We start from the raw sequence: 25,328 nt of genomic DNA, 5'->3' as shown, positions 1-25,328 counted from the left end.
TGCCTTTGAATAATGAGTGTTTGGCACTATGAACGAGCCCGTAGGGTGATATTTTTAAACTGTTTATATTCAGGCTCTGAAGATATGATACTATATATGGGCATATGGAGTTAATGTAGAACCATGTGACTAAGGACGAGATCGCAAAGTTAATTGAGTTTTCTGCCATTTGTTCCTGTATTCTATTTGTCTGTTACTGCACAATTTCGTTGTCTTGGTACCTTAAGGCCAATAAATTTGGTTCGCAAAAAATTTGGATCGCAATAAATTTGGTTCGCAATAAATTTGGTTAAAAAAATGTTGGTTACCATAATTTAAGTCACAAATTTTTAGTGTACAACAATTCTAGTCACATGTTTCGACTTTTCGAGACCATTTTCCATTCCATTTATTTGTTTTTTCCATTATTTAGCTATTTTTTTCCCGATTTTGTACAAATTCATAACCTCTACTCAGGCATGTTGATTAAATTTCACTTGTAATAACTAATAGTCAAAGTAGTTCAGTAGTAGGAACGGTCATTATATTAATTATGAACAATGTAAGCTCAATAATATTCATGTCATATATTCTCTACTGAAATTTTCGTCTGCTATTAAATTAGCCGCCGAATAATTTAGTCTCAATAAATTTGGTTTACAACAACTTTAGACTAAATTTCGACTAAATTTATGATAGACTAAATTTGTCGTTCTTAAGGTATTGGTTTATAGTTTCTGACCTATGGTCTCGTATTTTTATACAGTAATTTGAACACTTCATTTAGCCCCAATGTATAATCATGATCAAATTATGAACTAAATTGTTTTAAAAGACACTTTATCTCGCAATATCATCCAATAAGCCGTTATTTAACGATTTCTCACCATTTTACACGTTTTTTGGCTTAAAAGTAGCACAATTTCTCTGAAAAAATAGATTCAAAGCATTTGTTTTTCATCAATTTTAGCTTTTTAAAGTTCTACTAGTGAACTTTTAAAAGTTCTACTCTGAATTAGACAATCTGTGACACACTCACAGACACTCTGAAACTGTATGTTTGTGGTGTGTATGCAATATCCTGGTTGCTTTATCTATTAGGTACACGTGTATAAAGCTGACATAGAGCTTGTTACTGTTGTTGTTGGGTGAAGCATTTGTGATCTTACTGTAAATGCGAACTGCTGTGTGCTACTCTAACTTGAATAATATACAGTGCTGTTAAAACGTATCGTTGTTGAATGTCCTACATTTTGTCCTCTCAATGATACCTTTACACGTGTTAATCCTTTACCTGGTGCTTGTTTGACTCTAACCACTTGTACCCCTCCTAGGATATCTACAAACATGGGTTGTTTCCCTCGCCCCCTCCCCATGTAAAGAGAAGTGGACCCTATGTTGACTCTGACTACGATATCCCTTCCATATCCTGCAGTACTACTCCGCTACACTACACTCATCCCATGAGCAGCTCACCCACCACTAAACGGAAGCTAACTCGAGGCCCTTCCTCCAACTCCCTCCCTTCTGAAGACGAACTAGGTCTTCTCCCTCCCAAGAACAATAACAATGGTAACAGTTCACCGTATGATGAAGACCCAAATGTCTCCAAGCACCTCAGCACGTCCCTCCACCGGGGGAGCATGTGCGGACCTCCTCCTAAAGGTTTCAAGGATCTTCTCTTAGATTTTGACGAAGAAGACGACTCTTGTCCGTGGCAGATAGCTTCTGTGAAGCGCCAGGTTGACGACATGGATGTAGGAGATGTTGATGCAGAGGATCCTGTTTGTGAGATTATCAGAAGAAAAAGGATTGCATTGCATGCTAAGGAAGGGAACACGCCCTTCTCCCCCCGGTCTTTAGATTCTGTAAGGTTAAAAAACAGTACGAAAGAAGAGTTTTACACTGGCAGTTCTAAAGTGATCCACCAAAGCGAGGAGGGCGAGATAACGATACGATCAGACCGGAAGACTAAGCTCTACAACCGGTTCAAGAAGTTCCACTTGGTGAAAAGTCTAGACGAGCTGGAGAGGAGAACATGCTGGATCTACTTGAGGACAACATGTTTGTAGCAGATGACGAGGACTATGTCAGTGTCTCCTCTGACTCTGTCAGTCTATTTGAGGGATCTGATAACGAAGAGGAGGCTGTGGAGGGTTTCCTCCCTCTCATGGAACACTGCGTTAGTGTTGAGAGCCTACTCTCTGACATAGTCGAGCTGACCTCCAACTCTGATCTAGAAATCGCTCGCCAGGAGTTAGATCCTGTAGGTTCAGCCCCCATCGTTCTGTCCAGAGACTACGATTTCGAGGTGCACAAAACCGTGGTGGTGACTGAGGTGAAGCATGACGACCCTGTAGTTAAGCGGCTGTTTGAGATGCCCCCAGAAACAACACACCAACTCTGACTCTCACAAGGAACCTGGACGGTAAAACTTACTCCTCCCAGTGTACAGTGTGGTTGAGGCCTGACAAACACCTCTCCAAGTCCCCTGCTGGAGACCCCAAGATCTACTCAGCTGATGTGACTTGTGTGTACGGAGAGAACACTATTGTTGGGGAGGTAACTCCAGGCAAGGACATGAGCATCTACTTCTCCCCTGACTCTCCTTCAGATCCCTTATCTCCTGCTCCCTTATCTCCTCCTAGGACCCCTCTCAAGATAGACATTTTGCCTGTCGAGGAGAGGTCTAATACTCCAGACCCTGATAAAATTGTTCATATAACCTACGCTAATAATGCTGCTGTGCTAACACCACCTCAACAAAGAATCAAAACCAAGATTTTACAGAAGCAATCTTCCCTTCTCGATGAAAGGTACGACTCACTTGTAGATCAGTATGACAGTGGGTTAGGACCTTCGCTAACATCTGCTTCGGACTCTAAACTTGGTGATGGTCTTGCTAACAGCACCAGTCCTCTTGACAGTGGGATATCATCCCCTCACAGAAACAATGGTTACCCAGTAAAAACGCCAGACGGTCCTACAGCAGAATCCCTGGTAACAATACCTGACCGAGACAGGGTGCTCACTATCTCAGGGTCTTCATCAGAGGGAATAGAGCGGGACCTCCAGGTGCTCTCTGAGCCCATGTCCATGTTACCAGTGGCGATGGATCTGGACAGTATCCCCGAGAGGGACAACGCCAAGGATCACTTCACAGGAGATCATGTAATAGATCCCATGATATATCACAGACTGAAGCGCAGTAAGAGTGTAGACAGCCCTGGGGAAGTGGAACATGACGGGGTAGAGTTGGGAGATGCTGTGGACAGTTCAGATAAGAATCTAGAGTCTATTCTCTCGCCGTCTCTTCTCTCTGGTACTAGTTCTAGTAGGAGACGCAGGTTCACCAGAAGGCGAGGTACTACTTCCTCAGAACTACTCTCCTCTGATGAGGAGATCATGTCTTCTCACATCGGTGGTCTCTCTAAATACATATCTATGCCTCGCAATGACCTTGTTCAGGCTATCATTGAAGAATCACTGTCCGGGAAAGTAAAGGAGTTCCCACCAGGAGACCAACTCTCTCAGTCACCCGAGGAGGAGTTCCTAACACCTGGTGTCTCCGACACGGACGATGTCCCCAGAGTCCTGGTCCCCAACGTTAAGCAGAGCGAGAGTGAGTACTCGATAGGAGAGGTGTTATATCCTAGTCCCCCTCACTCGGAAACTGAGTTCAGTAATGCTGGAGACATGGTATTTGGGGAGTATAATCTCCCTCACAACGATTATATCACAGTCTACGAGGCAATGCTGGAGATATACGATGCTGCTATCTCCGGTAAGAAGGAGATGTTACACATACTGAAGAAGACAGCTGCGGTTGATGATATTGATAAATTTCCAATCGCCAATAAAAGTTCGTCCCTTTCTACCGAGCCAGGTAGTCCACCTGAGTTTGAGGATCTACCCACGTTCTCCCTCTCAGCTTGCTATAATGTGCTCACTGAAGACTATCAGGACAGACTTGATATTCTAGACGAGAGTTTATCCTCTGACAGTGACGGTCCGTCCACTTCCTCTAGCTGGTTCACCTTTAGTTCCGGGAAGTCTAGTCTCAGATCGAGCTTTGAGGTTCACGACGACCAAAGAGAGTTAAAGAAGATGCCTTCTGTTGATGAGGAGTCTCTCCAGCAAGACATCTCCTCAGAGCTTGAATGCAAGGAAGAACCTGGAGCTGGTGCAGTAAACGTTTATCTTGTGGATGGAGAGAATGCAGGTGATCTCGTGTTCGGAGAGATAGATATTCCGTTTAATGACTATATAGCGGAGCACTTGATAACTTTGGACAGGGTCAGTGACTCTGAGTTGATAGCAGAGTTGATGGATGCGAGCCTGCGGTTCTGGAGTGAGGACGTAAGTACGGAGTCAGACTCTGGACCTCCTGATGTAGAATGTTTCTCTCTAGACGAAACAGAGCTTGCAAAATCTCCGATATATTCTTCACGTCCAGATTCAATACCTAAGATTACTGTTGAGGGTATAGATGATGTGTTCAAGCACCCTAAAAAGAGGCGGAGGAGGAAAAAGAGGACAAAGTCCAGATCTCCTGACCTCCTTCCCTTCCCTGATACTTTCATTGACCTTCGGTTAGACTCCCAAGCTCCTCCAAATACACCTATCTGTCCTAACACCTTCGCTCAGTCTCCTCCACATATTTCATCACAGTTTCTGTTTAACAAAGCTCTCCTTGGGAGAGACCCTCTCAACACTTCAGACAACGACGAGGAGAAACCTTCCTCACCATACCCAACTACAGATACAGTAGACAGACTCCATATCCTCATAGACAAGCCCTCGCATATCCTTGAGTCTCTAAGTGAGACTGAGGAGGAAGATGAGGTGGTCATTGAAGAGAAACCCTCCACCTCCTTCTTGAGGATACATCCTCATGTAAACACTCAACTGCCACCTCACCAAGACCCTAGCCCGGCCCCTCTCTCACCTGTCAGGGAGATGTGCGAGTCACCTGACTTCGACACCCCTGACCAGGAGAGTGATACACACTCTGAAGCTAATACAGACTCTGATGTTCCCTCCAAGCCTCCTAAACCAGTCCTGACAAGAGCTCAGAAACGGAGGTTGAAAAAGAAGAAGCTGTGTAGAACTGACAGTGAAGTTGCGGATAAGGAGGAGGACCCCACCAGCTCACCTAGCAGCTCCCCACGTAGACCTCCTGGGCTACCCAGACAAAGGAATACCACCCCTCCGGAGCGGGACTCGGGACCTCGCACTGTTCTAGATAACATTGTAGTAGACGAGGACTCTCCCTCACCTGATCGGAACGTTGTGTATCTGGTTGATGAGGACGGTGTTGTCACGGAGGGTCAGACAGCAGAGGACCTTATCTTTGAGGAGTTTGATGAGACTGTGAACGAGTACATTTCTGAGATGTTTGTGGAACATGAAGGAGAGGAGGTTGATAACAGTAGTGGGGTCTCCGTCCACCTCCTCTTCTGATGTGATGCAAGGCTTCTGTCCAACACCTGATGATGGTGAAACTCCAGAGGACCTTGTATTCGAGGAGGAGGAAGATGAAGAGCTGTTCCAAGGTTTAATATCAGTGTATGAGACGGTTTACGAGACTCTTGTTTCTAACCCTGTTGATACTGCTGATGTTAGTGTGGGATGTGATTTAAACAGACCTCTAACAGCAGATATTGGTACAGACTCAATTGTAGATAACAATCCGTGCAGTGAAAGTCAGAGCCAGACTGAGCAAACTCCTGTCGCTGCCAAATCAACTCAATCGTTCGTTAACTCTCAGTGCGGCAGTTCTCTGACTCTAGAGTCCTCTTCTCAAGCCACTCCCGACTACCTCTCCTCAGAGGTGCAATGTGGCACTCCTGTTGCTCATCTTGAGGACACGGCTTCTCAGTCAGATCTGAAACCTGATTCCTCTAGTTACGAGACACAATGTGACATCAAACCAACTTCCTCTTGTAATGAGACTCAGTGTGATACAGTCTCCACCATGGAGACCAGCTCACAAGCTATAATCCTGCCTCATTCTTCTGATGTTACCCAACAGGCTGACACTAGACCGGAATCGATCTGCAGTGGACAACAAGCAGATATTAGACCAGAATCTATCTGCAATGGACAACAAGCAGATATTAGACCCGAATCGATCTGCAATGGACAACAAGCAGATATTAGACCCGAATCGATATGCAATGGGCAACAAGCTGATATTAGACCAGATTCTATCTGCAATGGTCAACAGGCTGACATTAGACCAGATCTAGTGAGCAATAGTCAACAGGCTGACATCAGACCAGATCTAGTGAGCAATAGTCAACAGGCTGACATCAGACCAGATCTAGTGAGCAATAGTCAACAGGCTGACATTAGACCAGATCTAGTGAGCAATAGTCAACAGGCTGACATTAGACCAGATCTAGTGAGCAATAGTCAACAGGCTGATATTAGACCAGATCTAGTGAGCAATAGTCAACAGGCTGACATTAGACCAGATCTAGTGAGCAATAGTCAACAGGCTGACATTAGACCAGATCTAGTGAGCAATAGTCAACAGGCTGACATCAGACCAGATCTAGTGAACAATAGTCAACAGGCTGACATCAGACCAGATCTAGTGAGCAATAGTCAACAGGCTGACATTAGACCAGATCTAGTGAGCAATAGTCAACAGGCTGACATTAGACCAGATCTAGTGAGCAATAGTCAACAGGCTGATATTAGACCAGATCTAGTGAGCAATAGTCAACAGGCTGACATTAGACCAGATCTAGTGAGCAATAGTCAGCAGGCTAATATTAGACCAGATCTAGTGAGCAATAGTCAGCAGGCTGACATCAGACCTCTCTCCTTCTCCTCCAGTACTCAGCTAGCTCCTGACACTACCACCACAGCCTCCCAGTTCTCTCCAGACTACTCTGACACTGCCTCTCAAGCTGTCAGTCAAGTAGAGGACTCTTCCAGCCAGTTCGACAAGAGCGCTAGCTCTGTGGATACTGTTGCTGTGGATACTGTTGCTATGGATACTGTTGATTCTGTTGTAGCTCTGAAGAAACCTGTTGACGCTGTTAAAGTAGTCATGTCAGCAACCCAGACAGAAAATAGTGAGTCTGATGAGGAGCTCAACATCTGGACTCCAGATCTGATATGTGTTGACATGGAAGAGGATGAGGAGGAAGAGATCTCTGTAGAAGCAGACTCCAAAGATAGGGTACATTCCCAGATGGAGGAAGTGAGACCTGAGTCTATTACAAAGGGCACTCAGTGGGAAGACGAGGAAGAGTTCTACGATGTTCAGGAGCCACAAGAGACATCCTCTAAACAGCCTACTCAGGACCCACAAGAGACATTCTCTACTCAGGAGCCACAAGAGACATCCTCTAAACAGGAGCCACACGAGACATCATCTACACATCCTACTCAGGTTTAGTATCTTACCGTTTTATTCAGCACCCTCAGTGTTTCAATCTCTTTTATTCTGCTGTCACTAACGTATTGTTTACTCTTTGCTGATCAGCTGTTGTGCTAATATAAAGACTATACTTATCTCCCTATGTTTCCTTTAATAAACCTGTACCCCAGGTTCTGGAGGAGGTGAGAGAGAGTGAGGGTTGGAACCTGAGAGTTGAGGCGGTCTTATCCTCTCCTGTCCTCGTCTCCCCCACCTCATGGCTCGACGATCAGGAGCTTATTATTCAGGTTAGCTCCACCCATACCCCCTCCAATAACGTCATACTGGTAGTATGGTTGTTCCTGTGGGAGGTAACCTACGTTTCATACAGGCTCCACCCATACCCCCTCCAATAACGTCATACTGGTAGTATGGTTGTTCCTGTGGGAGGTAACCTACGTTTTATACAGGCTCCACCCATACCCCCTCCAATAACGTCATACTGGTAGTATGGTTGTTTCTGTGGGAGGTAACCTAAGTTTCATACAGGCTATACAGCGATAATAGGCTTTATCTGAGAACAATTTTAACCGTTATCTTAAAAGGAAACTGATGAAATAATGCTAAGATTTCGATGCTATTAAAGAATTACATTAGGCACTAGTGCAGTGCACTAGTAGCACTAGTATAACAGTGCTACTCCTTGTTTCGTACTGATTTTAGATATTATGTACCTCTAACCTCAGCATAATGTTGTATCATTTCAGGATTTGGTGGAAGAATCCAGGAACTTGAGCGGAACTCCCCCCGGCAAATTAGAAACGGTGAGTTACAGTACCTAGACCCTACATAAATACATAACCAATTAGTAAGTAAGTAGCAGAACGTCATATTCTAATTACTTAATGGTCTCGAATTTCGCACGGACAATTCAGTACGATAAGCCTTTAAACACTCTTTCTCCCCTTCCTTATCTAGAACAAGCTGCAAACCCCTGTTCTAGATAAACCCCTGTTCTAGATAAACCCTGTTCTAGATAAACCCCTGTTCTAGATAAACCCCTTGTCTAAGATAAACCCCGTCTTCTAGATAAACCCCTGTTCTAGAAAAACCCTGTTCAGATAAACCCCTGTTCTAGGAATAAACCCCTGTTCTAGATAAACCCCTGTTCTAGATAAAACCACACAAAGAACCACACCAACCCCGGACACCCCCAATCCCTGTTTCTAGATAAACCCCTGTTCAAGATAAACCCTTGGTTCTAGATAAACCCCTGTTCTAGATAAACCCCTGTTCTAGTAAACCCCTGTTCTAGATAAACCCCTGTTCTAGATGACCCCCTGTTCTAGATAAACCCCTGTTCTAGATAAACCCCTGTTCTAGATAAACCCCTGTTCTAGATAAACCCCTGTTCTAGATAAACCCCTGTTCTAGATAAACCCCTGTTCTAGATGACCCCCTGTTCTAGATAAACCCCTGTTCTAGATAAACCCCTGTTCTAGATGACCCCCTGTTCTAGATAAACCCCTGTTCTAGATAAACCCCTGTTCTAGATAAACCCCTGTTCTAGATAAAACCCTCTTCTAGATAAACCCCTCTTCTAGATAAACCCCTCTTCTAGATAAACGCTGCCCTCTAAACACATTTAAACTTGTCGAGGAGTAGTATAAGAGGAGCGTGGGGCCGTGAAACGTAACACCAGTTCCAGTGTGCACAGTTTACAGTCCTTGTCGGGTTGTAGTTTACAGTCCTTGTAATGGTGAACACATACTACACATATCTCGTAGTGCACACTTTCTGTTTGTTTTCTTGTTTATAGAACCCGTCCTCAATCTCGTATCGGGAAATGATCCTACCGAATTCTGAGTATAAATACGGGTGGTACCTGCACCCCCCCCCCCCCCCCCCTGCAAGGGTATTTATTAAACTTTCTCACATCCTTGTAATTAGCACTGTCTCTGCTATACCCTCTAATTAACTGGTTTGTTTTTACTGATTAATTAATTAAGGGCTGGTCGTGCCAAGTATTTCATGTTGTTGTTGTTGTTTAGCTGCGTCATGTATACACGGTATTTTAAGTAGTGTTGTTGATTCGCATTCCTAACTGTTGCCATGGAAATCAGGAATTCTAATCATGTTTCTAAATAATGTGTTGTTCAGTAACTGATGATTTATCTGATATACTAACTAAGCAGGGGCGTACCCCTTACACGCTCACTCAGTTTACTAGGGGGGGGGGGGGGGGGGTACTAACACAGTCTACTCAGTGTTTTGTTCCTAGAGTTTTTATTACGAACTGTAGTCCCTCGTTTTATACAGTTGGGTGCCATATTATGTGTTATATCTTCATTAAGCTCCTATCTGTTACTATAGCACCCCCAGATAACTGTTACTATAGACCCCCCCCCCCTAGATATCTGTTGCTATAGCCCCCCCCCCCCCCTAGATATCTGTTACTATAGCCCCCCCCCCCCCCCCAGATATCTGTTACTATAGCACCCCCAGATATCTGTTACTATAGCACCCCCAGATAACTGTTACTATAGACCCCCCCCCCCTAGATATCTGTTACTATAGCCCCCCCCCCCCTAGATATCTGTTGCTATAGCCCCCCCCCCCCTAGATATCTGTTACTATAGCCCCCCCCCCCCCTAGATATCTGTTACTATAGCCCCCCCCCCCCCCCAGATATCTGTTACTATAGCCCCCCCCCCCCCCAGATATCTGTTACTATAGACCCCCCCCCCTAGATATCTGTTACTATAGCCCCCCCCCCCCCCCTAGATATCTCCATTATTAATGAGCTGAGCTTGTCCTGTTGACCCCCTAGTGTGGACTACCTGTTAATTTCTCACCGTGTTAGTTAACAGTACTTGTAAGGGTGGGTTTATAATCGCACTCTCTAGACTGTTGTTGTTACTAGTTACTACCCTTACAAGCAGTGGCTTAACACTGCTTGTAAGTTAGTTCTAACAGTGAGTGTGTTCTTTTTCGTAACGTTAGTTTTTTAGTTAGTTTCTCAGATTTATAGAAGCTTCTCATTTTGTTTGTACTGACTTGTACTGTAGTGTCTGTTTCTCAGATTGTAGCTTATTATTATAATGACGATTAGCTTTTAAACTCAGATAATTGGCATTTATTTAGTTATTATGCAACATACAAACAATGAAAACTAAAGCTAGCTGACCTTATCTGAGCAACATATTCTCATTTTCAATCTCATGCTCGCATTGTATATTACACATATTTACTCGCCATTTAAACATTAAACGTTGTTTGGCGCTCCCAGAATTACGTCTGTTTCACCCTAACTCTGACCTTATAGTATAGTATCCTAGTATAATAGTGTCCTAGTTTAGCCTGATGTAGCCCCTGCCCCTATGTAATGAATTGTAATGTCAGCTCTCTCAGTTCTCACTGTGGTATTAACCCTTCAAACCCTACTTCCTAGCAATTTCACCCTAACACTATGGTATTTCAACTCACTATAATATGTATAATATGTAAGATATTTTATTGAGTGTGAGACGCACACTTTGCGTGAAGTAAAGTGTGAGTGAGTGTGTGAAAGTGTGAGTGAGTGGTAATCGTGTCGTATTTGATGTTGTTTATTTTGGAATTCTGGTGCTATCTTCGTCAAGCAAATGATGTAACCTCATTATTCAGTTTTATTTAGTTTTATTATGCTGTATATTCAGAGTGTGTGTGGTCCCGTGTGACTGCGTTAATAGTTACTACTAGTTACACACATGTTTATTGTACTTTCTACACATGTTTAGTGTACTAACTACACACATGTTTAGTGTACTAACTACACACCTATAATAACTAGTTATTGTGGCTTGTACCAGGTAGGTAGTCCCCACTAAGTAGGATGTAGATGACATGTAGTTAACCAGTAACCACAGTTTCTGCACTGTTACTGTATTACTGTCACTTTGTTACTCTGTTTAGCTGACTTGCTCTCTTCTTTTGGTAGTTTGTAATTTAACAGTGTTTAATTCTGTTTAATTCTGTAATTTGTACACGTTCTGATGTAGGGTAACAGTATTGCTCTGTTGAAGGTTTTAAGTTTTCTCCTAACTCAGTGTACTCAATGTCATAATGCATTGCTGCAAATTGCTAAATATTCAGCGGTATATAATTACATAACACAGTGATACAGAAAGGTAATTAATGTTGATACTTGAGATGCTTTGCAATTACATAACACAGTGATACAGAAAGGTAATTAATGTTGATACTTGAGATGCTTTGCAATTACATAACACAGTGATACAGAAAGGTAATTAATGTTGATACTTGAGATGCTTTGCAGCCAACATAACACAGTGATACAGAAAGGTAATTAATGTTGATACTTGAGATGCTTTGCAATTACATAACACAGTGATACAGAAAGGTAATTAATGTTGATACTTGAGATGCTTTGCAATTACATAACACAGTGATACAGAAAGGTAATTAATGTTGATACTTGAGATGCTTTGCAGCCAACATAACACAGTGATACAGAAAGGTAATTAATGTTGATACTTGAGATGCTTTGCAGCCAACATAACACAGTGATACAGAAAGGTAATTAATGTTGATACTTGAGATGCTTTGCAGCCAACATAACACAGTGATACAGAAAGGTAATTAATGTTGATACTTGAGATGCTTTGCAGCCAACATAACACAGTGATACAGAAAGGTAATTAATGTTGATACTTGAGATGCTTTGCAGCCAACATAACACAGTGATACAGAAAGGTAATTAATGTTGATACTTGAGATGCTTTGCAGCCAACATAACACAGTGATACAGAAAGGTAATTAATGTTGATACTTGAGATGCTTTGCAGCCAACTAGACACATATGTTTAATGCCATATAAGCAGTTTTATTGCTGCAACATTCTAATAATTACAGAATGCACGTGTAGTTTTAGCACGTGTACTGTGTAGTGATACTTAGTTATATTATATCACTTGTTTAGAATGTTTAGTGTGTATACATTGCTTTGCAACTCGTATTGACATGATTATGTAACGCCCTTAGAACAATCGATTATACCTTACTTAACCAAAAAAGCAATAAAGCACTAGAACACAGCCCTGTACAGCCCTCTAGCTCACTACATAATATTACTGTCAGGTTATTAAAGGAATCCTATAACAGTCACTCTGTTACTCCTTTATAAATAATATTGTTCACTACTCCTACTAGCTACTAGTTCACTACTCCTACTAGCTACTGTTAATATATCCCCCATTTGTTAATATATCCCCCATTTGTCACCATGCTGCTATATCTGTACGTTTTAATAGCCGGCACAAGCTCACTCACTGAGGACCTTTATTTTGGGGGACTGTTTCTATTTTATCCTGTGTGTTCTGTTTTAACCTAGTTTGTTTATGTGTTCCACTGTGGCCCACTGTGGCCCACACATAAACACACAGTGGGCCACTGTCTCACTGTGTGTTTGTTTGCATTTCGTTTTAGAAGCTAGGTTTTGAGTAGTGCACTGTTTCAGCTTTACTTGTTTCTATTTATTTCACAAAAGAAAGTAGACTCAGTGGCGAAACGTACATTTCAGTCACCAGTTAACTTGCTAACTAAAATGCACTAATGGTAGCTACATTTAGAATTACCCCCGTAGAAACCTACTTACTTTAGGGAGTAACCACACTTTAAGTCACACTTTAGATCCTCACGTTACAGTCTTCTAACTTGGACCCTGTTATAAGGTTGTTGCAATATATGCTACTTAACGTCGAAAGCTTCCGTAACACTTGTTCCTTAGTCCGTAAAGGGAGGGGGAGTGAGGGGGGATCAGCCGGTAGAGTTATCAGAACATTGACCGTTATATAGCTGTCAAATGTCAATAGGTTAGGGTAGGGTTTTCAGCCGTTTGCCGCCCCTTCAGCTTTTTGCCGCCCCCTACAGCTTTTTGCCGCCCCCTTTTTGCCGCCCCCTTTTTGCCGCCCCTTCAGCTTTTTGCCGCCCCCTGGGAGCATATTGCACCCCAAATATTTTTTCTCGTCGACCGAACGTTCAATAGGACAGGAGGGGTAGGTGGGCGGGTCCGTACTTTAAGTAGGTACTTTAAGGTCTCGTAATATTATCAATATTATAGATATAGTTTAGTCTTATATACCTCCTGAAAGTAAACGGCGTTTCTTATTACTTTATTAGTGGTGTTCACTGTTCAACCTATATTGACGGCTGAGCCTCTACTAGAAAATGGCATTATTGAAGTTAAATCTCCCGATATTTCACTATTTTCACCACCTTGTGCATTTTTGAAATGCCCAAATGAGGTATAACTAGAAAATAGTGACCAGCCCGAGTACAATCCAATTACTTTCCCAGTGCACTGAGCTCTGTGAACCAATCAGCAGCCAGCTTTTCCGGCACGTGTGTTTTGTGAACAAATCAGCAGCCAGGTTTTCCGGCACGTGTGTTCTGTGAACCAATCAGCAGCCAGCTTTTCACCTACTTGCTCGTCACGTGTTATATTGAAAGACACTCACAGTTCACTCTGTTTTGAAGCTCTGTAGTGCACCTCTAAATACTAAACACTACTGTTTAACTTTTCTAGCTGGAGCTATTTCTGCAGCATTATTTATTCTGCCGTTTTCTGACAAATGTGCTTGAAGACCGTTTTTGAAATTTTGGATTATCTTATCCGAATTTATTTGTAGGGTCAGGAACTATCCCTGAAAACCATCAGAAGCCATTAGATTCAAACCTCGGATTTTTGAGTGATCTTTAAGCATATTTGTCAGAAAACGGCAGTTTTGCAACTTAAACTGCAGCATCCTGTAGTTAGTCCGTTGTTATTTGTTTTTTGACTGCATGCAAGATGTGCAGGTAGCCATTAATACAGGTAGCCATTATTAAAAACTTAGTTTCTAATCTCCGCTCTGCCAGCTTTATACTTGAACTAGTGTAACCCGTGCCTTATAAGTGATAGGCTCTTCAGGAGATAAAATTAAATATCTCTAAAAGTTTAAGATCTGCTAAGTGACCGAGTGACGTTCTGCTATTTCATTTTAACCTTATTGTCCTCCTTTTTTCCATTCACCAAAATCAATTTTTTTGCATTTTAATTAGACAAAATTAATTGATATGAGAGCAACGTACCTAGATAAAAGTATAAAGATAACTAATCACCTCGCCCCAGTTATCAGCAAGACAGGAGTACCTGGTCTCGCTCCGTCACCAGATCACCCTTTACATGGACCTGTGTACTGAAGTAGAGGTAAAGTTGGGGGACGTGTCCAGTACTCTCGATAAACCAAACCTCTGGTTATCTAGCTCCCTGGATGGAGGACTGCAGGAACAGCTCGATATCACCAAGGTTTGTTATTACCTCCCTACCTCCCTACCTCCCTACCTCCCTACCTCCCTACCTCCCTACCTCCCTACCTCCCTACCTCCATAATTGTAGGTTTACTTTTATCTCAATTTGAGGATTTCGTTCAATCGTAGACTTTTGCGAGACCCCTCCGTTCAGTAGTAAACAGTAAGTAAACAGTAAGTAAACAGTAAGTAAACAGTAAGTATTTAAACATTAAGTAAACAGTAAGTAAACAGTAAGTAAACAGTAATTAAACAGTAACTAAACTGTAAGTAAACTGTAAGTAAACTGTAATTAAACAGTAAGTAAACAGTAAGTAAACAGTAAGTAAACAGTAAGTAAACAGTAAATAAACAGTAAGTAAACAGTACATAAACAGTAAGTAAACATTAAGTAAACAGTAAGTAAACATTAAGAAAACAGTAAGTAAACAGTTAGCTAATTCTCACACCGTCCAACCTGGTTAACTTGTGGAATTGTCCTCGTTCCTAGGTGGATAGCCTACTGTTCATCTTTTGTTCTTCGCACTTTACGTTTACTGTTCTAATCTAACCGGGATTAGAACGCCTCTTTTACCTCTGGTTTGTAGTTTTAGTGAGGTTCCTACTCTCTACCCCCGGAGTTTATTCCTCCTCCCATCATCCTCGTGAGGTTCCTACTCTCTACCCTCGGAGTTTATTCCTCCTCCCACCATCCTCGTGAGGTTCCTACTCTCTACCCCCGGAGTTTATTCCTCCTCCCACCATCCTCGTGAGGTTCCTACTCTCTACCCCCGGAGTTTATTCCTCCTCCCACCATCCTCGTGAGGTTCCTACTCTCTACCCCCGGAGTTTATTCCTCCTCCCACCATCCTCGTGAGGTTCCTACTCGCTACCCCCGGAGTTTATTCCTCCTCCCACCATCCTCGTGAGGTTCCTACTCGCTACCCCCGGAGTTTATTCCTCCTCCCACTAACCTCGTGAGGTTCCTACTCTCTACCCCCGGAGTTTATTCCTCCTCCCACTAACCTCGTGAGGTTCCTACTCGCTACCCCCGGAGTTTATTCCTCTTCCCACCATCCTCGTGAGGTTCTTACTCTCTACCCCCGGAGTTTATTCCTCCTCCCATCATCCTCGTGAGGTTCCTACTCTCTACCCCCGGAGTTTATTCCTCCTCCCACAATCCTCGTGAGGTTCCTACTCGCTACCCCCGGAGTTTATTCCTCTTCCCATCATCCTCGTGAGGTTCTTACTCTCTACCCCCGGAGTTTATTCCTCCTCCCATCATCCTCGTGAGGTTCCTACTCTCTACCCCCGGAGTTTATTCCTCCTCCCACAATCCTCGTGAGGTTCTTACTCTCTACCCCCGGAGTTTATTCCTCCTCCCACCATCCTCGTGAGGTTCCTACTCTCTACCCCCGGAGTTTATTCCTCCTCCCACCATCCTCGTGAGGTTCCTTCTCACTACCCCCGGAGTTTATTCCTCCTCCCACCATCCTCGTGAGGTTCCTACTCGCTACCCCCGGAGTTTATTCCTCCTCCCATCATCCTCGTGAGGTTCCTACTCTCTACCCCCGGGGTTTATTCCTCCTCCCACTATCCTCGTGAGGTTCCTACTCTCTACCCCCGGAGTTTATTCCTCCTCCCACTATCCTCGTGAGGTTCCTACTCGCTACCCCCGGAGTTCATTCCTCCTCCCACCATCCTCGTGAGAGTGTCTGAGGAGGGTTAATATCCGGAAATGTCAGGTTCTCTAAATTAATTAGGAAATTTGTCTAACTCCCTGAGATTACATTGTTGTAAAGGGAGATTAAGAGTTACACGGATCATTATGCCAAACAGTAAGATTCATACACACTCGTGTTTAGATTTTACACCCGGGAGAAACTTTACACACTTCCGGGATACTCACTTCTTTCGTTTGACGGAGGAAGATACCGACCAATCACTGTCCGTATCCGGAAACAAACAATTTATGCGCATCTTTTGCATTTAATTATCGGCCTGGAAAGCTGATCCAGAATTAGAGTAATAGGTTGTCACGTGACTGTCACGTGTTTTATGTAAGGTAGACTGGGAACTGGCAAGTTGTTCTCGCTGTGTGCTTACATCTCTGTTGTTTCTCTTGTTTGTGGTGTTGCAAACGCATGTTAGCTACTGAAGATGATATCACGTGTTATGTTAGTGATAGTTATCAGTAGAGTATTCTATGGGATTTGAGGGTAAAACCGCCCGGTTTCAACAGATCCAGAGGTTATCTTATGTTGGTAATGAGTGTAGTTCCCAAGAAGCAGTGTGATCACAGTCAGTGGGTAACAGCTCTGTTTAACGAGGTTAGAGAAATGTCTTGTTCCGACTCGGAAACTGTTCAGTCCCCAGGCTTCGTTGGGACTTCTCCAGATCAACTCATCTTAACATCTCCAGATCAACTCATCTCAACGTCTCCAGATCAACTCATCTCAACGTCTCCAGATCAACTCATCTTAACGTCTCCTGAATTTCTTAGCAGTCCTCCTGACAGCTCCTTTAATTGGTCTGACAGTGTGGGTCAGTGTAAGGAGATATTAACAACCTCCTCTCCTCCCTCCTCCTTCAAAGATCATAGCATCTCGAGTGGAGAGTTTATAATGAACAGTAGCAGTGATGCTATGATCAGCAACAGTAACAGTAAGAGTGACGAGGAGATGGAAACAGTCTCCAGTCTGGTAGAGTCTCCGCCCAACTCTGAAACAATCCCCAATAATATCCAGAACATATCACCAGACTCTTGCGAGTTCTGTGACACAGACGAGCTCTTCAGTGATGACACCTCCCAACCAGAGTCTTATTTCCATGGTTACAGCGACTCTTCCCCTGAACTCGAACAGTTAACATCCCCCTCGCTCTCCTGTCTCTTCCCCTCCGACATTACCCGCTCTTTACCCGACATCAGAGTCCTAGAGTCACGTGATACCAGAATGTTTGGGTCACGTGAGAGGCTGGCTAGAGGTCTGATCGTCAGGAAGGTGGTCAGGTCGCTTAGCTACAGAGTGGCTTGTTCTACTGACTCACTTCACCTCTGGTCGTGCTCCAACTCGTCCGGTAACCATGTTCACGGTTGTATCTCCACTGGTAACGTTTCTGACGAAGTATTCTTATCAGACCAGAGTAGCTGCTACGAGGAGCTGATGAAGCCTGATTTCTCTGCTGCTAGGATAAGTAAAGAGTTACCGGAGCTGATGAAGCCTGATTTCTCTGCAGCTAGGATAAGTAAAGAGTTGCCGGAGGCCCGGTTTGCTCTCACCAGATCCCTCCGTCAATCCTTCTTGTCGCACCGGGGTGGTAAGTCTAGTGAGTGGAGTGCTTCCAGTGACTCAGAGGGGTTTGATAACGGGCATCCCAACCTCAACAGTGATCTTGCTTCAGACCACTATAATGACCTTTACTCTGACCATGATAACCTTGCCTCAGACCACGGCAATCATGCCTCAGACTTCGATGATAATCCAAATTCAGACTGTAATTATGACTCTTCAAGTAGACCTCGTAGTCCCGAACAAAAGCCCTCCCAGTCGGTATCATGTTCTCATCAACATTGCACGTGCAGAACCACCGCCACATGCAGCACGTGCAGAACCACCGCCACATGCAGCACGTGCAAAACCACCGCCACATGCAGCACGTGCAAAACCACCGCCACATGCAGCACGTGCAACAACCCAGTAGTCTCTGAAGAGAAGATGTCGTCGCGGAGTCGTAGTAATAGCTACAACATTGCATGTGGGGAGGATGAGAACAGATATATTTACCCTAAAATCCTTATCAGTAGAGACTTTCAGCTTCCAGTCAACTTCCTGACAACCAGGCCGGCAAAGGTTAGTACCACGTTTAGTGACGACATATCACGTGTATCTACGTAATGCCGAATTTAATTTTATGGGGACGTGTTTTATCAAAGTCACCAAATGTCCTGTCTGGCAGTATCATTTGGCCTTCCCGACTATGAATTCTGTTAAAACCCTGCAGCTAATATTATGTAAAAACCCATTTACAGTCTTTAAAGTTATTTAAGAACTATGCGAGTGTCCAATTAACCATGCTTGCTATTAATACCTCTACTATTGCTAAGTAAGCTTGTCATAAATAATAATATTTTACATGATTAGCTCGCCTTGCTGCTGTTACAGACAGCTTCACGCTCTGGTAGCTACCTTAATGTGGTATTCTATTGACATTACTTAATCAGTTGCCGATATACAATATCTCGTATCTCTGAACATTTTGCGTTGTTTACAACTTTTACAAGAATAGTTTAGGGTTCCGCTGCTAATTGTTCTCAAATTAGGTGTTCACAGTCCTATTCTCAAAATTAAATAATTAGTTTTAAAAAGGGGGTGATTATCCGTGTCTTACCATCTTCCTCACAGTCGACTAGTTAGCCCTTAGTAGTACCCTAGTACACCCAATTATTATCGGAGCGGGGTGTTGGAAATAATTGGGTCCTTCCTTCCTGGCTACCTACCTTCATTATACCTACTCAGTCTGAGGAGGGCACAGATTTAGTTGATTCGTCTTATAATTATCATCGCAGTCGCTTTATGTCGGATTATCCTTCTGTTTGATGTCGGATCTTGTCTTTTTTTCTTCACATAATAACCCTTCTTAGTGCCCACTCTCAAACATGGCAGACTCTTATCACGTGATTTGATGTCCTTACAGCTCAGTCAGCATCTGCAGTCTGTTAAAACACACAGTGACATTATGAGTGGAGCAGAGGTAACGTCCATGACAACGAAGAGCAGCACCATGACAACGAAGAGCAGCACCATGGCAACAAAAAGCAGCACCCTGGCAACGAAGAGCAGCACCCTGGCAACGAAGAGCAGCACCCTGGCAACGAAGAGCAGCACCATGACAACTATGGGAGATTTTATGACAACTAGCAGTGACCAAAGTGTAGCTACTAACTCTGCAGCTAACTCTAAGATGAGGCAGAACTCTGCAGCTACTAAAACCTCTACTAAAAGTGCAGTCTCCAGCACGAAACAGACTAGACAGACATCTTCCTCTGCTGAGTCAGCTGCTTCATTAGAGAAGGTACGATCTGTTTGTCGATTCTACTGAGGGTGCTGCTGGGATGTGAGTAGGTTGTAGGTGGAGGGTTGTCAGTTAGTGGAGTTAGGAGGGTTTATTACCTCCTTAATTATAAGGAGTCCTTATTCATCGTGAAGTTAGTTTTGGGCGGTTTGGAAGTGTTGCCAAGGTTTCAAAGCTATAATTTAGTTAAAAGCTTTTCTTCGTACTCGCCGATACTGTAATGAGGATACTGCCGCAATAACTTGACAATATAATTCTGTTTAGGACTTATTACAAGTATTATTATTATAGTTTTGATGGTGAAATTTAAAAAGATTATAAAAATATATTAATAGTTTAGAAAGTAACAGTTCCATGTTATTGCAGGATCTGCAGAGTGAGTTACGCACGATAGGAGAGGATATTACCAGTGTAGAACAGTTCGCAGGGAAGCTAGATCAGATACTACCCGGACAAACCCACAACTCTCAGAACTTACGGGACAACTTCAACAAGTTAGTACAGAGTCAAACTTAGCTTAGAGACAACTTCAACAAGTTAGTACAGAGTCAAACTTAGCTTAGAGACAACTTCAACAAGTTAGTACAGAGTCAAACTTAGCTTAGAGACAACTTCAACAAGTTAGTACAGAGCCAAACGTAGCTTAGAGACAACTTCAACAAGTTAGTACAGAGCCAAACTTAGCTTAGAGACAACTTCAACAAGTTAGTACAGAGTCAAACTTAGCTTAGAGACAACTTCAACAAGTTAGTCGCAAACTAGTGCTACTGTTGATTCAGCATCTTTTTTAATCTTTTAATTATTGTGTTGAACCTTAGTCTCACTGATATTTACGCTCCCTTTTATTTGTATGAGTAATTTAATTGCAGAGGGCATTAGTGATTAGGGCCCCAAATTTTGGGGTAACCAAAGGGTCAAATTTAATCATATAATCAGTGGCACTGCGCACTGTCTGTATAGTTATAATCTATAAGTTGTCTACATGATGTCTGTCTGCTGTCTGTCTGTCTGCTGTCTACATACTAGGATGTGTTCGCTTAAAAGTCTCCCTCTCGCACAATACGCATAATATTAGAGCATCCCTCGTTTTATGCATATTGTACAGTCACATTAGTCACTATTTACTTTTTCTAAGTGACCACGTGTATGTAACTACTATTAACATTTTCCTACACGCTTGTTTTGTAAATAATTAAGTAACTTGTTTTGAAGTAGTTAGCTGATACGATCCTTGTTGATTGACTATAACACTTGCTTGTAAAGTGAACTTTTCTCTTTTCTTACTTCAACATCAAGTAAGCTTATTCACATTCAGAGAGTACCAATCTGTTGTTTCAATGTATTATGTGTATATATATGTATATATATATAACAATGGATTGTTTAATAAATAAACCACAACTACTTGTCTTATGCAATAAGCCGTCCAAACTGTCTGCTTGTTGTGAGACCGCCAATGACTTGTTCGTAAAAGTTACAGGTTTGTGTCCGGGACTCTACGACGCGAGACTCGCCGTAGAGTCCGGACCCCGTACAACTCCCCAATATTATCAAGCAACATACTTCAGTTTATCAGCCCGTGTGGGTGAGAAGTCAAACTATTTGGAGGTGGAGAGTAACAAATTCCTCAAGTTCCGTCAGGACTACAATGAGCTAGGTGAGCTGAATATCACGTGTTATTGCGCGTTACCACGTGTTATTGCGGGTTAGCACGTTTTATCGCGCGTTATAACGTGTTATTGCGGGTAAGCACGTTTCAATGCGCGTTACCACGTGTTATCGCGCGTTACCACGTGTTATCGCGTGTTACCACGTGTTATTGCGGGTTAGCACGTTTTAATGCGCATTACCTCGTGTTATTGCGGGACAATGATTGGCGTGTATATATAAAAAGACACGGAAGAAAATTATCCTTCACCTTTTGACATGTGCAAGTATAAAATATAGTCTTCTAACATTAATTACAACTCACAGGGGCATGGCTACAGACAGCTCTAAATGACGGGCCCAGTGAAGAAAGTAACACAGCAGACTCTTTAGGAAGCTTACAACGCTCCCAGAACATATATAACACGTTAGAATTGTACTTAGAGATCACTCCTTTTTAATTAAGAATGTTATCATCTTTGGGGTCTCAACAGTTCGGTTGCGTTATGAAACCACGTGACTATACTATATACTGCCTATATATAAGTATATACTATATACTATACGTGACAGGTACAAGACTAGAGTAGACGAGCTGAGCGTGCTGAAACTGAAACTAGACAATGTTATAGCGTACGGAAGAGACCTACTGATACATCTCTCTCCCTCTGCTGCAAAACAACTCACGTGAGTATACAGTAAACTGACGTCATCAGATACCACGTGACGTCATCATATATCTCGTGACGTCATCAAATACCACGGGTTTCTACTGTTTGGTTGTGTTGCTTATACGTCACGTGACAAATAAGACCTGATATCACTACAGGAGTGATCTGACAATACTACACACGTTGTGGGAGAAGCTAGACGAGGAAGTGAGAAGTAGATACAGTGAAGTTAACATAGCACTAGAGGGACTCCTCAACCTACAGGACCACACTAACACTATCACAACCTGGTTAGAAGGGTTGAGTAGAAGAGAGAGTACACACCAACCTGAAGAAGGGGATCAGTACACTAGACATGTGCAACTCTACCATGGTTACATCGACCAACTTAACACTCAGGTATATCACAACTGTGTGGTTATGTGTTGTTATGGTTATGTGTTGTTGTTAGAACATGTTGCTATGGTTATGTGTTCATATAGAAACATATTGTTGTGGTTATGTGTTGTTAAGGTAACGTGTTGTTAACCTCCTTTTTCTCCAGTCAGCAGAAATACAGTCTACTCGACAACTCTCTCACCAATTGATGGGATCACTAGATTCTAGTTACGAGCAGTTCATTTCCTCCCAGTTTGAGACTTGTAACGGTCGATGGGCTCAGCTCTCTGATAAGGTAACTCTATGTCACGTGACGTCATTAGTTGTCGTGTGACGTGACTAGAAGCTAAATCAGGGCTACTCATCTAGAAGTCTTATTAATATTATCATATTTGACTACTAGAAATATTGGATAATTAATAATACGTTAACTTTAATTGCACTTCAGATCACACGTAAATCAGAGCGATGTCGCCACTTGCAAGACCTTCAAGCATCACTTCGTGGTCACGAGGTCATGATGTCACAGTTTGACACTATGCTGAAGGAGCTGGAGTTATTGTTGCGTAGTGAAGGCTATGATAAGAGCTTTATAACCGGGTTACCGGGACTACACGACCAGATCACCGCCTCCCTACAGCTGGTTAGTTTTACATTGAGGCTTACCTTACTTTACTTTCAAGCAGATGAAGAGGACAGCAAATTGTCAATACTTGTATTTTTTCAGAGATTTGTGGTTTTTAAAGTATACAACATGCCTCTGTTACTCCTACACTAATACCAGGTGGGCTCGCTAGAGAAGGAGTGCGGGCAACTACAACTAGAGGACAGTGTGTGTAGTTGTGGGCTGGAGATATCACTGGGAACTACTAGCAGCAAGTGTAGAGCTAAGTGCCAGCTCCTACTGGAACTCCTCTCTAAATATCAGGTACGTGATATCTTAACACGTGACGTCATCACAACATAACGTGACGTCATCACAACATAACGTCACGTCATCTTTACACCACGTGACTTCATCACAACATAACGTGACGTCATCACAACATAACGTGACGTCATCACAACATAACGTAACGTCATCACAACATAACGTGACTTCATCACAACATAACGTGACGTCATCACAACATAACGTGACGTCATCACAACATAACGTGACGTCATCTTCACACCACGTGACGTCATCACAACATAACGTGACTTCATCACAACATAACGTGACGTCATCACAACATAACGTGACGTTATCACAACATAACGTGACGTCATCACAACATAACGTGACGTCATCACAACATAACGTGACGTCATCACAACATAACATGACGTCATCACAACATAACGTGACGTCATCACAACATAACGTGACGTCATCACAACATAACGTGACGTCATCACAACATAACGTGACGTCATCACAACATAACGTGACGTCATCACAACATAACGTGACGTCATCACAACATAACGTGACGTCATCACAACATAACGTGACGTCATCACAACATAACGTGACGTCATCACAACATAACGTGACGTCATCACAACATAACGTGACGTCATCACAACATAACGTGACGTCATCACAACATAACGTGACGTCATGACACTAATACCCACTACTACAGGGTGATCTAGACGGGCACCTGAGGGATGTTAAACTGTGCACTGCTCTGTACTCTGAGCTGACTACTGAACTTGGTGTGATAGCAAATCACGTGTTATCAGCACTGAGCAACACTTCTCTTCCTATATCAGACAGAGTAAGTTTACAGTAAATTTACAAAATGTAAATTACTACTTCATTTTTAAGTTTAGTGTTAATTATAGATTTTATTTAACATTCACTCCTAGTCCTACAATTTGATGTATGAGACGAGTGATAAACAGGAATAAAAAACGAAACAGGATCGGTTATTAATTTTATAAAAATATGTTTGTTTCAAAGACCAGAAGGCCACCCATAAGGGCTTTTGAGCAGTATACACAATTTAATTTAAACAAAATTAAGTTGGTATCCCTGGAAACGACCTGCACCTATACTTACAATAACACAGTAGAAGGCTGCGTTAACGAAGATTAACACATGTATTGATAATTTGTGTAACAATTCTTAGAACTTAATAAACAACTCCAGTAACTATTTAGTAAGTCAAATAACTGTCTTTATATTACAAACGTAATAGCATACTTCACGAGATATTCACGAGCATCTCAAGTAACAACATTATACAGTGTATTCTGTGTAAAATTATCTTTATCCCGGTTGTTGCGACAAGTGAAAATGCTCTTATTAGGGAAAGGAGTTTACTCGACGTTTCAATGTAACTACATCGTATTCATCGTATAACAACAGGGATAAAGATAATTTTACACAGAATACATTACAACAATGCGACTCATAAATAATACTCCAATCCGGATTTTACACTTTATAGTTTATACAGTAGAACAGTATTAGTAGTAGTATAGTAACAGTATCTTTCATCATCACTAACTCACAAGCGAAGTTATTTTACCCAAATCAAGGAACGCAAGGGTCCGGTAATATACGGTGGTGTGTTTTGGTGGTTTCATCAGCTGCTCCTGTCTTTAAAGCTTGTTCAGCTAATACATCATCTATCTGAGCTCTACTTGCTACTACCCCGCTCCTCAGACTTACCGTAGCTATCAGTCCCCCTGCCCGGCACACTTTCTTGTGCTTGTTGCTGTGCCTGACAGCTTGTTGGTTGCCAGGACAACATGCCACAAAGGTATTGAGCAGGTGCCCTATTAGTGCTATTACTCCCAGTACTATTACAGCGTAGGGCTGGTCTATGGGCTCCTTGTGGTACATCTCGCTCTCTTCCCATCCCATCTTCTTTAACATTTGC

The 25,328-nt window shown here is 42.6% G+C and overlaps 2 protein-coding genes across 3 annotated transcripts in view; both read left to right on the top strand.

Annotated features, from left to right (window-relative positions):
- LOC134820033 (uncharacterized) overlaps positions 1-2,559 on the top strand; it is a 40,143-nt gene extending 37,584 nt beyond the window's left edge. Inside the window, exon 8 of the mRNA XM_063830212.1 lies at positions 1,314-2,559. Within this exon, the coding sequence (XP_063686282.1) occupies positions 1,314-2,051 (738 nt within the window). The 3' untranslated portion in view covers positions 2,052-2,559. The remainder of the gene's footprint in view (positions 1-1,313) is intronic.
- A 697-nt stretch (positions 2,560-3,256) lies between these two features.
- Positions 3,257-25,328, top strand: part of LOC134820031 (microtubule-actin cross-linking factor 1-like) — a 160,003-nt gene continuing 137,931 nt past the window's right edge. For both annotated transcript variants that reach the window (XM_063830210.1, XM_063830211.1), the window contains exons 1-13: positions 3,257-7,387; positions 7,546-7,662; positions 8,122-8,178; positions 14,526-14,702; positions 20,123-20,250; positions 21,325-21,413; positions 21,731-21,830; positions 21,977-22,090; positions 22,233-22,473; positions 22,619-22,747; positions 22,901-23,095; positions 23,237-23,380; positions 24,084-24,218. In XM_063830210.1, coding sequence (XP_063686280.1) covers positions 5,387-7,387; positions 7,546-7,662; positions 8,122-8,178; positions 14,526-14,702; positions 20,123-20,250; positions 21,325-21,413; positions 21,731-21,830; positions 21,977-22,090; positions 22,233-22,473; positions 22,619-22,747; positions 22,901-23,095; positions 23,237-23,380; positions 24,084-24,218 — 3,627 coding nt within the window. In that variant the 5' untranslated portion in view covers positions 3,257-5,386. The remainder of the gene's footprint in view (positions 7,388-7,545; positions 7,663-8,121; positions 8,179-14,525; positions 14,703-20,122; positions 20,251-21,324; positions 21,414-21,730; positions 21,831-21,976; positions 22,091-22,232; positions 22,474-22,618; positions 22,748-22,900; positions 23,096-23,236; positions 23,381-24,083; positions 24,219-25,328) is intronic.

The sequence above is a fragment of the Bolinopsis microptera genome, chromosome 8 (genome assembly GCF_026151205.1).
Source record: "Bolinopsis microptera isolate Bmic1 chromosome 8, MBARI_Bmic_1.0, whole genome shotgun sequence".
NCBI lineage: Eukaryota > Metazoa > Ctenophora > Tentaculata > Lobata > Bolinopsidae > Bolinopsis > Bolinopsis microptera.
This window is presented reverse-complemented; position numbering and strand designations above follow the sequence as displayed.